The sequence below is a fragment of the Anomaloglossus baeobatrachus genome, chromosome 3 (assembly GCF_048569485.1).
Source record: "Anomaloglossus baeobatrachus isolate aAnoBae1 chromosome 3, aAnoBae1.hap1, whole genome shotgun sequence".
Classification (NCBI taxonomy): Eukaryota; Metazoa; Chordata; class Amphibia; order Anura; family Aromobatidae; genus Anomaloglossus; species Anomaloglossus baeobatrachus.
This window is the reverse complement of record NC_134355.1, coordinates 420,093,165-420,109,373: the sequence shown is the minus strand read 5'-3', so window position 1 is coordinate 420,109,373 and position 16,209 is coordinate 420,093,165. Positions and strand designations below refer to the sequence as shown.

General features: G+C 45.8%; 1 protein-coding gene across 4 annotated transcripts in view; it reads left to right on the top strand.

The window, feature by feature from the left end:
• DLGAP2 (DLG associated protein 2) overlaps positions 1-16,209 on the top strand; it is a 738,892-nt gene that overhangs the window by 572,974 nt on the left and 149,709 nt on the right. For 3 of the 4 annotated variants that reach the window (XM_075340327.1, XM_075340330.1, XM_075340328.1), the window contains one exon: positions 14,609-14,668. The exons of the other annotated variant lie outside the window; for it this stretch is intronic. In XM_075340327.1, the coding sequence (XP_075196442.1) occupies positions 14,609-14,668 (60 nt within the window). The remainder of the gene's footprint in view (positions 1-14,608; positions 14,669-16,209) is intronic. 4 annotated transcript variants of the gene reach the window in all.

The following is a 16,209-nucleotide window of genomic DNA, read 5'->3' as shown; positions in this document are numbered from 1 at the left end:
GTTTTGAGAATGACACCAAAATTATATTTTCACATGATCTGTTGCCCTCTGGTTTTTAATTGTGTTTGTCTGATGTTTACATCACATACAGAAATATAATTGCAATCATATTATGAGTACCAAAAGGTTATATTGACAGTTAGAATGAGTTAATGCAGCAAGTCAATATTTGCAGTGTTGACCCTTCTTCTTCAGGACCTCTGCAATTCTCCCTGGCATGCTCTCAATCAACCTCTGGATCAAATCCTGACTGGTAGCTGTCCATTCTTGCATAAGCAATGCTTGCATTTTGCCAGAATGTGTTGGTTTTTGTTTGTCCACCCGTCTCTTGATGATTGCCCACAAGTTCTCAATGGGATTAAGACCTGGGGAGTTTCCAGGCCATGGACCCAAAATCTTTATGTTTTGTTCCATGAGCCATTTAGTGATCACCTTTGCTTTATGGCAAGGTGCTCCATCATGCTGGAAAAGGCATTGTTGGGCGCCAAACTGCTCTTGGACAGTTGGGAGAAGTTGCTCTTGGAGGACATTCTGGTAAACATTCTTTATTCATGGCTGTGTTTTTAGGCAAGACTGTGAGTGAGCCGATTCCCTTGGCTGAGAAGCAACCCCACACATGAATTGTTTCAGGATGCTTAACAGTTGGCATGAGACAAGACTGGTGGTAGCGCTCACCTCTTCTTCTCCTAATAAGCTGTTTTCCAGATGTCCCAAACAATCGAAAAGGGGATTCATCTGAGAAAATGGCTTTATCCCAGTCCTCAGCAGTCCACTCCCTGTACCTTTTGCAGAATATCAGTCGGTCCCTGATGTTTTTTCTGGAGAGAAGTGGCTTCTTTGCTGCCCTTTTTGAAACCAGGCCTTGCTCAAGCAGTCTCCGCCTCACAGTGCGTGCAGAAGCACTCACACCAGCCTGTTGCTATTGCTGAGCTAGCTCGGCACTGCTGGTAGTCCGATCCCGCAGCTGAAACAGTTTTAAGATACGGTCCTGGTGTTTGCTGGTCCTTCTTGGGCGCCCTGGAGCCTTTTTGGCAACAATGGAAGTTCTCTCCTTGAAGTTCTTGATGATGCGATAGATTGTTGACTGAGGTGCAATCTTTGTAGCTGCGATACTCTTCCCTGTTAGACCATTTTTGTGCAGAGCAATGATGGCTGCACGTGTTTCTTTAGAGATAACCATGGTTAACTGAAGAGAAACAATGATACCAAGCACCAGCCTCCTTTTAAAGTGTCCAGTGGTGTCATTCTCACTTGTAAAGCGCCATGGAATAAATGGCGCTATAATAATAAATAATAATAATTCTTACTTTAACCATGACAGATTGATCGCCAGCCCTGTCCTCATCAACACCCACACCTGTGTTAATGGAACAATCACTAAAACAATGTTAGCTGCTCCTTTTAAGGCAGGAATGCAATGATGTTGAAATGTGTTTTGGAGGTTAAAGTTCATTTTCTTAGCCAATATTGACTTTGCAAGTAATTGCTGTTAAGCTGATCACTCTTTATGACATTCTGGAGTATATGCAAATTGCCATTAGAAAAACTTAAGCAGTAGACTTTGTAAAAATTAATATTTGTAGCATTCTCAAAACTTTTGGCCATGACTGTATATATATATATATACTTCTGAATTTTTTTTTACCACTTAGATAAAAGTAAAACTATACATTTTGGTATCTACAAATTAGTACTGTCCTAGGGACTCATATTGCCAGGTCAGTTTTCCTATATAGTGCATGTGGTAAATAAAATACTCAAAAAGCAATTGTGCAATTGCACTTTTTTTTTGCAGTTTCACCGCACTTGGAATTTTTTCCCACTTTCCAGTACAATATGGGGCAGAATGAATGGTGCCATTCAAAAATAGAACCTGTCCCACAAAAAATAAGCTATACAGCTATATTGACAGAAAAATAAAAAAAGTTATGGCTCTTAGAAGAATTGGAGGAAAAAACGAAAGTGAAAAAGGGAGATTGCCGGGTGGTGAAGGGGTTAAACAAACTACGTACCGTATTTTTTGTTTTATAAGACGAATCGGATTTTTGTGAGGAAAAGTGCGTCTTATAATCCAAAAAATACGGTATATACAAAATATCCATATTAGAAAAAATGGAGGGAGGTCCTCAAAGCTTTTATAATTATTTGGGTAGGATAAAAAGACCCCTGCACCAGGTCAGATTTTCCCTTTATCCATTTTGCACCAACTCAGAGGCACCTGTTAACCAACCTGACATTAAATGTCATTACCCCCGAGCACTTCTGGCTGATAACTTGGGAGTTCCAGTACCCGGGGACTTTGTGGGCTCTCGCCTCCATCAATCCACTATTAACTATATCCTTCAAGGGCCCACCAAGCCTAGCTTCTATGACGGAAAAATCGAAATTCTACCCAGTTGAACAAAATGCAAAAAATTGCTATTGTATTGAAAACTAACCACCTGGTGGAAAGAATCCTAACTAACCATCTGTTTGATTGCTTGGTCCCAGGCTCAGCCTCAAATGGCTGTCCCCCTTTTATACCCCCTCCTGTCTCCAATGAACCTCCCCTCCGATGTCACCCATCACCTCCCACTTTTTATTAATCCTACATGCCCTAGACTGCCCTGATCTCTCTGTTCCTGCATCAAGCCTGTCATGTTGGCCTCCCTTGAAAGCCAGGGGCCCTTGTGGACTTATATACTTGTCTTACAGGTAACTCATTGCATATGGGCATATCTTATTTATTAAAAGACATTTGTGCTCACCTGGCAGGATTCTGAGGTTACAGCAATAGGCAGCCTAAAATGTGAAGATGCTGCTACCTACACGAAGTACAGCTTTATCTGGAGAGCACAGTTCCACTTCAAAAATCAATATGACCTTTTCAAATCTTCATGGAAAACAACCTAAAAGGCAAATATTTATCATCAAAAGTAACTGTTTAGAGGAGATACAGTGGAATGGCGACTATTTATACAGAAAAAAATTGTTTACTGCCGTTAAACAAAAATTTCCAAGGGACAGAACTTTGGAAGTGAACCGCAGACAAGAAACTTAAAGTTGTAAACGACTAATTTGACAGTTCTGATTCTAGAAGATTCCTCCAGGCAAATTAACTGTAATGTAGTTATATATTTGATAGTGTTAAAGTTATGATTAGCAAACATATGTAAAGTGCTGTGCAAAATGTTGTCACTAAATAAATGCAATTATTATTATTATTATTATTATTATTATTATTATTATTATTATTATGAGTAAGGGAGAACTGTCACCAGGCCAGATCACACAATAAAAACTGCATTTAGCAGAATATTTCCCATTAGAGGCAATGGAGAGAGAGAATACAGGTATATCGTCATAATACTTTGTGTCAATGGATTAAGCACCCAAACTGTTATGGATCCTTAAGGCTATGTCCGCACTTTCCGTTTCCACCTGCGTTTTAGCTGCTTTTTATGTCCGTTTTGAACTGCAGCGTTTTCATGCCAAAACGCATGCTTTTTGATTTTCCAGCAAAGTCTATGGGAATAGGGAATTCTTGTGCGCACTTTGCATTTCCAAACGCAGCGTTTAATTTGCATAACTTTGGGCAAAAACTCTGCGTTCAAAGAAGCAACATGTCAATTGTTTTTGCCATTTGGGCTGCATTTTGCTAACATTGAAGTCAATGAGAAGTTGTAAAAAGCAAGCAACAACAAAATTCCAGCGTTTTACATGCTTTTTAGCTGCAGAAAGCATGCGTTTCGGACTACATAAACGCATGCTTTTCTGACATCAAAATAATGGAATGATATGTTCCTTTACACACACACATAGTCCGACAATTAAATTAATGAAAAATATTAATGTATTGCTATTTTAGCGATAAATAGTATAAAACCGCTATAATTATATGAAATGAAGGGAATTTTGTTACTTACCGTAAATTCCTTTTCTTCTAGCTCTTATTGGGAGACCCAGACGATTGGTGTATAGCACTGCCTCCGGAGGCCACACAAAGCAATTACACTAAAAAGTGTAAGGCCCCTCCCCTTCTGGCTATACACCCCCAGTGGGATCACTGGCTCACCAGTTTTAGTGCAAAAGCAAGAAGGAGGAAAGCCAATAACTGGTTTAAACAAATTCACTCCGAGAAACATCGGAGAACTGAAAACCGTTCAACATGAACAACATGTGTACCCGCAAACAAACCAAAAATCCCGAAGGACAACAGGGCGGGTGCTGTGTCTCCCAATAAGAGCTAGAAGAAAAGGAATTTACGGTAAGTAACAAAATTCCCTTCTTCGGCGCTCTATTGGGAGACCCAGACGATTGGGACGTCCAAAAGCTGTCCCTGGGTGGGTAAAGAAATACCTCATGTTAGAGCTGCAAGACAGCCCTCCCCTACGGGGAGGCAACTGCCGCCTGCAGGACTCTTCTACCTAGGCTGGCGTCCGCCGAAGCATAGGTATGCACCTGATAATGTTTGGTGAAAGTGTGCAGACTCGACCAGGTAGCTGCCTGGCACACCTGTTGAGCCGTAGCCTGGTGTCGCAATGCCCAGGACGCACCCACGGCTCTGGTAGAATGGGCCTTTAGCCCTGACGGAACCTGAAGCCCCGCAGAACGGTAGGCTTCAAGAATTGGTTCTTTGATCCATCGAGCCAGGGTGGCCTTAGAAGCCTGCGACCCCTTGCGCTTACCAGCGACAAGGACAAAGAGTGCATCCGAACGGCGCAGGGGCGCTGTGCGGGAAATGTAGATTCTGAGTGCTCTCACCAGATCTAACAAATGTAAATCCTTCTCATACCGATGAACTGCATGAGGACAAAACGAAGGCAAAGAGATATCCTGATTAAGATGAAAAGAGGATACCACCTTCGGGAGAAACTCCTGAATGGGGCGCAGCACTACCTTGTCCTGGTGGAAGACCAGGAAGGGGGCCTTGGATGACAGCGCTGCCAGCTCAGACACTCTCCGAAGAGATGTGATCGCTACCAGAAAAACCACTTTCTGTGATAGCCTAGAAAGTGAAACCTCCCTCAGAGGCTCGAAGGGCGGCTTCTGGAGGGCAACTAGTACCCTGTACAGATCCCATGGATCTAACGGTCGCTTGTACGGGGGTACGATATGACAAACCCCCTGCAGGAACGTGCGCACCTTGGAAAGTCGTGCTAGACGCTTCTGAAAAAAGACAGATAGCGCCGAGACTTGCCCTTTAAGGGAGCCGAGCGACAAACCTTTTTCTAACCCAGATTGGAGGAAAGAAAGAAGGATAGGTAATGCCAATGGCCAGGGAGACACTCCCTGAGCAGAGCACCAGGATAAGAATATCCTCCACGTTCTGTAGTAGATCTTAGCAGACGTGGGCTTCCTAGCCTGTCTCATGGTGGCAACGACCCCTTGGGATAAGCCTGAAGACTCTAGGATCCAGGACTCAATGGCCACGCAGTCAGGTTGAGGGCCGCAGAATTCCGATGGAAAAACGGCCCTTGGGACAGTAAGTCTGGTCGGTCTGGCAGCGCCCACGGTTGGCCGACCGTGAGATGCCACAGATCCGGATACCACGCCCTCCTCGGCCAGTCTGGAGCGACGAGTATGACGCGGCTGCAGTCGGATCTGATCTTGCGTAGCACTCTGGGCAAGAGTGCCAGAGGTGGAAACACATAAGGGAGCCGGAACTGCGACCAATCTTGCACTAGGGCGTCTGCTGCTAGAGCTCTTTGATCGCGAGACCGTGCCATGAAGGTTGGGACCTTGTTGTTGTGCCGAGACGCCATTAGATCGACGTCCGGCCTTCCCCATCGGCGACAGATTTCCTGAAACACGTCCGGGTGAAGGGACCATTCCCCTGCGTCCATGCCCTGGCGACTGAGGAAGTCTGCTTCCCAGTTTTCTACGCCGGGGATGTGAACTGCGGATATGGTGGAGGCCGTGGCTTCCACCCACATCATAATGCGCCGGACTTCCTGGAAGGCTTGCCGACTGCGAGTCCCGCCCTGGTGATTGATGTATGCCACCACTGTGGAGTTGTCCGATTGAATTCGGATCTGCTTCCCTTCCAGCCACTGCTGGAAGGCTAGCAGGGCAAGAAACACCGCTCTGATTTCCAGAACATTGATCTGAAGGCTGGACTCCTGCTGAGTCCACGTACCCTGAGCCCTGTGGTGAAGAAACACTGCTCCCCACCCTGACAGACTCGCGTCTGTCGTGACCACCGCCCAGGACGGTGGTAGGAAGGATCTTCCCTGTGATAATGAGGTGGGAAGAAGCCACCACTGCAGAGAGTCCTTGGCCGTCTGGGAAAGGGAGACTTTCCTGTCCAGGGATTTTGACTTCCCGTCCCATTGGCGGAGAATGTCCCATTGAAGTGGACGCAGATGAAACTGCGCAAACGGAACCGCCTCCATTGCCGCCACCATCTTCCCGAGGAAGTGCATGAGGCGTCTTAAGGAGTGCGACTGACTCTGAAGGAGAGCCTGCACCCCCGTCTGTAGTGACCTCTGCTTGCTCAGCGGAAGCTTCACTATCGCTGAGAGAGTATGAAACTCCATGCCAAGATACGTTAGTGATTGGGTCGGTGACAGATTTGACTTTGGGAAGTTGATGATCCACCCGAACGCCTGGAGAGTCTCCAGTGCAAAATTCAGGCTGAGTTGGCATGCCTCCTGAGAGGGTGCCTTGACCAATAGATCGTCCAAGTAAGGGATCACAGAGTGTCCGTGAGAGTGCAAGACTGCTACCACTGCTGCCATGATCTTGGTGAACACCCGGGGGGCTGTCGCCAGACCAAATGGCAGAGCCACGAACTGAAGATGTTCGTCTCCTATCACGAAGCGCAGAAAGCGTTGGTGCTCCGTAGCAATCGGCACGTGAAGATAAGCATCTTTGATGTCTATTGACGCTAGGAAATCTCCTTGGGACATTGAGGCAATGACTGAGCGGAGGGATTCCATCCGGAACCGCCTGGCGTTCACATGCTTGTTGAGCAGTTTTAGGTCCAGAACGGGACGGAAGGAGCCGTCCTTTTTTGGAACCACAAAGAGGTTGGAGTAAAATCCTCGGCCCCGTTCCAGAGGGGGGACAGGGATCACGACTCCTTCTGCTCTTAGAGAGTCCACCGCCTGCAGCAGGGCATCTGCTCGGTTGGGGTGTGGGGAGGTTCTGAAGAACCGAAGTGGAGGCCGAGAACTGAACTCGATTCTGTACCCGCGAGACAAAATGTCTGTTACCCACCGGTCCTTGACCTGTGACAGCCAAATGTCGCAAAAGCGGGAGAGCCTGCCACCGACCGAGGATGCGGAGGGAGGAGGCCGAAAGTCATGAGGTAGCCGCCTTGGAAGCGGTTCCTCCATTTGCTTTCCTGGGGCGTGAGTGAGCCCGCCAGGAATCTGAGCTCCCTTGTCCTTTCTGAGTCCCTTTGGACGAGGAGAATTGGGGCTTGCCCGAGCCTCGAAAGGACCGAAACCTCGACTGCCACTTTTTCTGTTGAGGTTTACTTGCTCTGGGCTGTGGTAAGGAAGAGTCCTTACCCTTGGACTGTTTTATGATTTCAGCCAATGGCTCACCAAACAGTCTGTCTCTAGATAATGGCAAGCTGGTTAAGCATTTTTTGGAACCAGCATCTGCTTTCCAGTCCTTTAACCATAAGGCTCTGCGCAAAACCACAGAATTGGCGGCCGCCATAGAGGTACGGCTCGTAGACTCTAGGACAGCATTGATAGCATAGGTCGCAAACGCAGACATTTGCGAAGTTAGGGACGCCACCTGTGGCACTGCTGGATGCATGATAGCATCCACCTGTGCTAAACCCGCTGAAATAGCCTGTAGTGCCCACACGGCCGCGAATGCTGGAGCAAACGACGCGCCGATAGCTTCATAGACAGATTTCAACCAAAGGTCCATCTGTCTGTCATTGGCATCTTTAAGTGAAGCGCCATCTTCTACTGCGACTATGGATCTAGCCGCCAGCTTGGAAATTGGGGGATCCACCTTTGGGCACTGGGTCCAGCGTTTGGCCACTTCAGGGGGAATGGCTGCCGGCGTCCTTGTGGAGAGGGGGGGGCGGGCCCTGGGCGTACACCGACGAAGAGCGGGAAGTCTGCTTCCCCTTGTGCCTAGTGAGAGGGCTGGAGCATGTAAATAAGGCTCCAGCCCTCGGCGCAGCCATTGAGCAGCGTCTCTCCCCTACCCTGATTGACAGGGTGGGGGCGGGAACGAAGCGGCGCTAGGCCGCAGAAGCCGGGGGCTAAAGTTAAAAACGCCGCCGCCGTACAAGCGCGGTCGGCGCCAAGCCCCCGGCGCACTACAAGTCGCAGCTGCGCCGCCGCTCCAGGAGCGGTCGGCGCAGTAGTTCCCAACACACAATCGTCACTCAGCAAAGCTGCAGTGACCTAACCCCCAGCGTACAGCGCCACTGTCCCCGGCGCACTATAACGCTCAGCAAGCCCTGAGAGTGTCCGTGCCTGCCGGGGACACAGAGTACCTGAAGTTGCAGGGCCATGTCCCTGAACGGCACTCCCGCTCCCAATCCAGCAGGTTCTATGGGTCTGTGGATGGAGCCCGGCCCCAGGGCTTGGGGGCCGGCAGGATCCCACTTCCACAGAGCCCCTCAGGGGGATGTGGAAGGAAAACAGCATGTGGGCTCCAGCCTCCGTACCAGCAATAGGTACCTCAACCTTACAAGCACCATCACGGGTGAGAAGGGAGCATGCTGGGGGCCCTATATGGGCCCTCTTTTCTTCCATCCGATAGAGCCAGCAGCTACTGCTGACTACAAACAGTGGAGCTATGCGTGGATGTCTGACCTCCTTCGCACAAAGCAGAAAACTGGTGAGCCAGTGATCCCACTGGGGGTGTATAGCCAGAAGGGGAGGGGCCTTACACTTTTTAGTGTAATTGCTTTGTGTGGCCTCCGGAGGCAGTGCTATACACCAATCGTCTGGGTCTCCCAATAGAGCGCCGAAGAAATAACTATTTTCGTTATGATCTCAATAATTATATATGTGGTCCTTTTTTTCCCCTTTTTTTATTGTGTTTGACTGTTTAACCCCTTAACGACCGCCGATACGCCTTTTAACGGCGGTAATTAAGGGTACTTCTTCCGATCCGCCGCTTTTTAACGGCGGTCGGAAAAAAGGGTCTAGCGCCCCCCAGAGTCAGAAAATTTCCGGGGTCTCAGCTGCCGGGGGTAGCTGAGACCCTGGAGATCATGATTCTGGCCGGTTTTTCCGGTCCCCGCTCACCTGATGACCGGTATACACCGTATACCGGTCATGAGGTTACAGTAAATGACCGCGCCGGTAAAAAATCATTTATCTCCCATCTGGCATGATCAAACATGCCAGATGGGAGATAAATCTTTTTCCCGGTTCCCTCCGGTCCCCTCGGTATCCCCAAAGTGCCCCCCCGACCCCCAACCCCCTCCCGAAAATCCAAGATGGCCGCGCGCACCGGCGAGCACAGCAGCGCGCCGGCCGCATTTCCCCCTTTCCTATGGTTTCTGTCGCATGTGCCATAACACATGCGACAGAAACCTGCTCCCCAGGCCCTGCCGGGTCCCCCCCTATTCCCCCCGGTGTTCCCCGGTGTCATACATACCTGTCGGAGCGCTGATCCCCCGCGGCCCCCTCCTCCGGCTCCTTCACAGCAGACGCCGGTCACATGTGCGGAGCAGCTGACAGCTTCCTGTGTTCAGGACGCTGGCTGCTGCTGCTGCTCGGCACTGTGTGTGCAGCTGTGACCCAGGGAGGGTGGGTGCAGATTCATTGCACCCACTCTCCTCAAATGGAGGGTCCTCCTCACACCTAGAAAATGGGGGATACGTTCCCTGAACGTGTCCCCCATATTCTAGAAGGTCCAGAGTCGACGTGGGACGTCCAAATGGATTACAGCGGATTTTTTTTTCTTTTCTTTTCAATAAATTGGTCAATCAGGGAATGTTTTGGGGAGTGTTTTTTCAAATAAATTTTTTTTTGTTGTCAATTTTTTTTTTATTACTGTCAATTAGTTATGTCGGGTATCTGATAGATGCCGTGACATAACTAATTGCTGGGCTTGATGCCAGGTGACATTACACACCTGGTATCAACCCCATTTATTACCCCGTTAGCCAACGCACCAGGGCGCGGGATGAGCTGGGGCGAAGCGCCAGAATTGGCGCATCTAATGGATGCGCCACTTCTGGGGCGGCTGCGGCCTGCTATTTTTAGGTTGGGAAGAGTCCAATAACCATGGCTCTTCCCATCCTGAGAATACCAGACCCCAGCTGTCAGCTTCACCTTGGCTGGGGATCTAATTTGGGGGGACCCCACGTTTGTTTTTTTTTTTTAATTATTTATTTATAAATAATTAAAAAAAAAAACAGCTTGGGGAGCCCTCCAAATTGATCACCAGCCAAGGTGAAGCTGTCAGCTGTGGTTTGCAGGCTACAGCTGTCTGCTTTACCCTAGCTGGCTATCAAATATAGGGGGGACCCCACGTCATTTATTTTAATTATTTTTTTTTTCTTTTTGGGCTAAATACAAGGCTAGGCACCCTTTAGTGCCACATGAAAGGCACTAAAGGGCGCCAGCTTAGAATATGCAGGGGGGTGGGACGTTATATATGTTTGACATCTATCCATTCATCCATTGTAGCATTTTAGGCTGTGTGCCCACAATCAGGGTTTGCAGCGTTTTAGACGCAGAGTGTTTTCCCTGCGTCCATAACGCTGCGTTGTGCAGTAGAAGCACAGTGGAAGGATTTTTAGAAATCCCGTGCCCACTGTGCTTCTTTTCTCCGCAGCATAAACCGATCTGTGGCGCAGCTTCCCGAGCCTCAGCATGTCAATTTATGCTGCGGAAATGAGTGTTCTCTGCAGGTAGCATAGAGCTCCACAGCAGCCTGAACCCAAATCGTGGGCATGGGCAGCTGCGTTCTCCCGTGGACAACACTCACGTCTCTGCAGGAAGGCTGACACTGTGTACTAGACGCCGTGTCGCTGGATCATGGCCACATAGCCTAAAAGTGAGAAATTTGTGGATTCAAAATGCTTAGTATACTCCTGAATAAAATCCTTGAGGGGTCCAGTTTCCAAAATGGAGTCACTTCTGAGGGGTTTCTAATGTATAGGTACCCAAGAGGCCCTGCTAATGTGACATGGTGCGCGCAATTTATTTCAACTTTTCCAAAATTCAAATGGTGCTCCTTCCATTCCAAGCCCTCCCATATATCCAAACAGAGGTTTTTGGCCACATATGGGGTATCCCTGCGCTCACAAGAAATTGGATAACAACCTGTGGGGTCCACGTTTTGTTGTTGCCTCTTCAAAAAGTGAGAAATGTGATGCTAAAGAAACATTTTTGTGAAAAAAATGAAAATTTTCAATATGGCAACCTAAGCTTATCAAATTCTGTGAAGTATTCGTGGATTCAAAATGCTCAATATACACCTAGATAAAAGCCTTGAGGTTTCTTGATTCCAGAATGGGGTCACTTGTGGGGGGCCTCCACTGTTTAGGCACTTTAGGGGCTTTCCAAATGCGACATAGCGTCCACTAATTATTCCAGCCAAATGTTCAGTCAAATTGCACTCCTTCCCTTCCAAGACCTGCCGTGTGCCCAAACAGTTGATTTCCACCACATATAAGATATCACCAAACTCAGGAGAAATTGCAGAATACATTTCATGGTGATTTTTTTCCTGTTACCCTTGTGAAAAAAAAAGCTACCTGGTTGAAGTAACAATTTTGTGGTAAAATTTTATTTTTTTATTTTCATGGCTCAACGATATAAACTTCTGGGAAGCACCTGGGGGTTCAGGGTACTCACCAAACATCTAGATAAATTCCTTGAGTGGCCTAGTTTCCAATATGGGGTCAATTGTGGTGGTTTTTTGCTGTTTACGTACCTTAGGGGTCCTCCAAATGCAACATGGTGCCCGCAATCTTTTTCAGCCAAATTTCCTTTCCAAAATTCAAATATTGCTCCTTTCGTTCCAAGCCCTCCCATTTGTCCAAACAAAGGTTTCAGACCACATGTGAGGTATCACCGCGCTCATAAAAAAGTGGGTAACAAACATTTGGGTCAAATTTTTGGAATTACCTCTTGAAAAAGTGAGAGAATTGATGCTAAAGCAACATTTTTGAGAAAAAAATTACAATTTTCAATATGACAAAGTAACGTTATCAAAATCTGTGAAGTGCCTGTGGGTCCAAAATGCTCAGTATACCCCTCGATAGAAGCCTTAAGGGGTCTAGCTTCCAAAATGGGGTCACTTGAGGGGGGTTCCTGCTGTTTAGGTACCTTAGGGGATCTGTAAAAGCAACATGGTGCCCGCAATCTGTTTCAGCCAACTTTGCTTTCCAAAATTCAAATATTGCTCCTTTCATTCGAAGCCCTCCCATTTACCCAAACAAAGGTTTCTGACCACATGTGGGGTATCGGCGCGCTCATAAGAAAGTGGGTAACAAAGTGTGAGGTCCAATTTTTGGTGTTACCTCTTAAAAAAGTAAGAAAATTAGTGCTAAAGTAACATTTTTAGGTAAAATGTTAATTTTTATTTTTTTTCATTCCATATTACTTTAGTTCCTGTGAAGCACCTGAAGGGTTAATAAACTTCTTGAATGTGGTTTTGAGTACCTTGAGGGGTGCAGGTTTTAGAATGGTGTCACTTTTGGGTATTTTCTGTCACCCAGGCCTCTCAAAGTCACATCAAATGGGATGTGGTCCCTAAAAAAATGGTTTTGTAAATTTTGTTGAAAAAATGGGAAATTGCTGATGAACTTTGAACCCTTCTAACTTCCTAACCCCAAAAAATTTTGTTTCAAAAATTGCGCTGATCTAAAGTAGACAAGTGGGAAATGTTGTTTATTAACTATTTTGTGTGACATAACTCTGCAACTTTGGCAAAAGTAATTTCTGCCAGAGGATGCATTTAGAACTGCAACTAGGACGACGCAAAGTGCGGACATAGCCTAATACTGAGGTGTGCATGAGGTCGAAGTCTCTCTGTGATACACATTTACTTTTATGTTAAAAAGACATCATAATGAAATATTAGGACACATACTTTATAAGGTTATGAATAGCATATAGTGTAAAGTATATATAAAGTTATTTAAAATGTAACTATCATTTTCAGATATTTTTTTTTTCCATAAATCAATAGTTCATGTGAAAATAAGAAACTTTGTAACATATCTTATTAAATATATCCACTTCTTTCTCCTTCTGGACTGCTCCTTTATTCTCAAAATTGGAAATCTTTCTTCATTGAATACAGATCTTATATTACTGACATAGGAAATGGCAGTTGGGGCTCATAAAGTTCTATGGACAACTGTAACTGTATCAACTTGCAGCAGAATATCTGTATCTGCCTCTTGCTCCTCCCTTTCATAGAATTTTAAAAGCACTAACAGTCATCTATCTCAGTAAAGGGAAATCTGTCTTCATTGAACACAGATTTTACTTTAGATTTGAGAGTGGAAGATCAGTCGTGGAGGTGAAAAAAACAGTTTTCTCTAAGATATATAACAAAGTTGCTTCTTTTTATATGTAGTATTGCATTATTAAATAAAAATTAAAATGGTGATTACTCTTTAACGGGAACCTGTTAGATCCGCTGTATGCCCACATTCCCTGCCTAACCAGCCCTGTATAACAGTATTCATTAATATGAATGTTTAAATAAATTACTGATAAATCTCGCTTTCCCTGTGTAAATTAGGGCCTTGACTAGTTGCAGGGGCGTTGTTTCCCCTAGTCGACCCTCTTTTTATGTTATCACACCCTTGTTGAGTTGATAACATGATTTCCACAAGCTGGTGTCACTGCCAACTCCTGGAAATCTCGTGCATGCACGTGGCTCATTTTGGCCATGTCAGTGTGCCTCAGAAGCAGGGTGGACGCTTCCCGACTTCATTAGGAGCACTACGCATGACCGGAAGTTCAGAAGATGAACTTCTGGTCATGTGCAGGGCATCCCTAATGAAGTCAGGAAGCATACACCCTGCTTTAACGGCACACTGATGCGGATAAAATGAGCCACACGCATGCGCAAGATTTCCAGAAGTTGGCGGTGACACTTGTTCGTGGACATTATGTTATCCCGCCCACAAGGGTGTGATACCATGGAAAAAGGGACGACTACTCTGGGGAAGTAACACCCACTAGTCACGGCCCTAATTAGCGTAGAGACAGCAAGGCTTATAAGTAGTTGGGATTTTTTTGTTTTTCTAAACCATTCATATTACTGAATAGTGTTATACATGGCTTGTTAGGGAGGGAATTTGGGCAAACAGGTATAAATGCTGCTGGGTTGGAGGGCAAAGGGGACCTAACAGGTTGCCTTTAACATTATGTTGGTAAGCTGTGAATACTGCTATACAATGATCTGCTAGTGATCTAAGCAGAGAACATTATTTGTCAATCACCTGTGTTTTCTATTTTAAGTTATAACAATTTAAAAATCAGAAAATAACTTGAAAATCTACAATTTTCAAAATTAATTCCACATATATATGAAGTCATTTTTAAAGTTGCCAGGGTTACTGAAGTGAGTCTGCGGGGACGATGGAGTGTCTTGAAGGAACTGTACATGGTAATTCCATTAAGATCTCAGTGAAATCTAACAAAAGAATGTTTTCTTTTTTTTTTTGCAGGATTTCCTCATTGAAAGTCTGCAAGAATGCTTTACCTCAAAGGATTATCCTGAGATCAAGGTGGCAGTACCCTGTATATTCCCAGGCTAGGAGAAATCTTTACTTCACTGTTTCAAACCTAGACAGTCACGTGTTCATTTTCTACAGCTGTGATGACCTTATTTCACTGCTGTGTGAAAGTAGCATAGCCTATTGCACCTTGCTCAAGAGCAATGGCTATATACATCATACCAAAATACACTGCAAATTCTGAACAATGCAAGAGAAGCAAGTAACGCCTCTACTGCGCCTCCCGTTTAATAGTACGGTAATAGGTCAGCCTATAGAAAATATATTCTCTCTATAAAGGCATTTACGAAATTCAAGCTAAATAGTATTTATACACATAACAGATAAAACCTTCATATTAGTAGAAATATATTTAAAATGGCATAAGAATTGCAATTTTGAAATTTGGATTTGCCATAGATCAGTGTAAGATAGAGGCTGAGCTTGATCAATCTTGTGTTAAACATATTGTACACCATGTCTTAAGACTTTTCTTATAGCTGTCATTGATTGAGTTGGGAGACGGAAGCTAATCCCTGCCATAGATGAATCATTGCGTGCCATATTTAGAAACCCTGCTTTCACAAGGCCAGCATATTGGCCCTATAAGACAACACAAGAGTGTTTCTAGGTCTGTAGAGATTATTACTTGCCAAAATCTCAGTGCTGCCCTGAATCTGCCAGGGTTTTCCGTTTTTAATTTAATCCCTTCGTTGAAAAGATATGCCCTTTTTTCTATTTTGGCTCCAAGTATGCTTGTGGTCTAAGGCCTCATGCATATGTTGAGTATTTGGGGAGTTTTTTACTTCAGTATTTGTAAGGCAAAACTAGAAGTGGAACAAAAGGAGGAAAAAAATAATAGAAACACTGTCACCAATTCTGCATTTTTGCCTTACAAATAAGCCTGCTTTACAAGTTGCAATTTCGCATACGATATCGTATGCGATTTGCAATGCCCCCATCGTATGTGTGGCACGTTCAATTTGTTGAACGTGCCGCACAAACGATTAACCCCCATCACACGTACTTACCCGTCCATACGACCTCGATGTGGGCGGCGAACATCTACTTCCTGGAGTGGGAGGGACGTTTGGCGTCACATTGACGTCACGCGGCAGCCGGCCAATAGAAGCGGAGGGGCGGAGATGAGCGGGACGTAAACATCCCACCCACCTCTTTCCTTCCGCATTGCTGGCTGGAGCCGCGGGAGGCAGGTAAGATTTGTTCAATGTTCCCGGAGTGTCACACACTGCAATGTGTGCTGCCTCGGAAACATTGAACAACCCGACGTGCAATTCGTCAGGATTCAACGACGTGTATGCGATGAACGTTTTAACGTTCAATCGCAATCGCACGTACCTGTCACACACTACAATGTACCTTACGATGCCGGATGTGCGTCACTTACGACGTGACCCCGCCGACACATCGTAAGATATATTGTAGCGTGTAAAGCGGGCTATACTGAGGTAAAAAAAAACCTCTCCAAATACTCAGTGTGCACATGGCCATAGAGAGAACTTTCTGAAACACCCTTGTAGGCTCTATGCCCA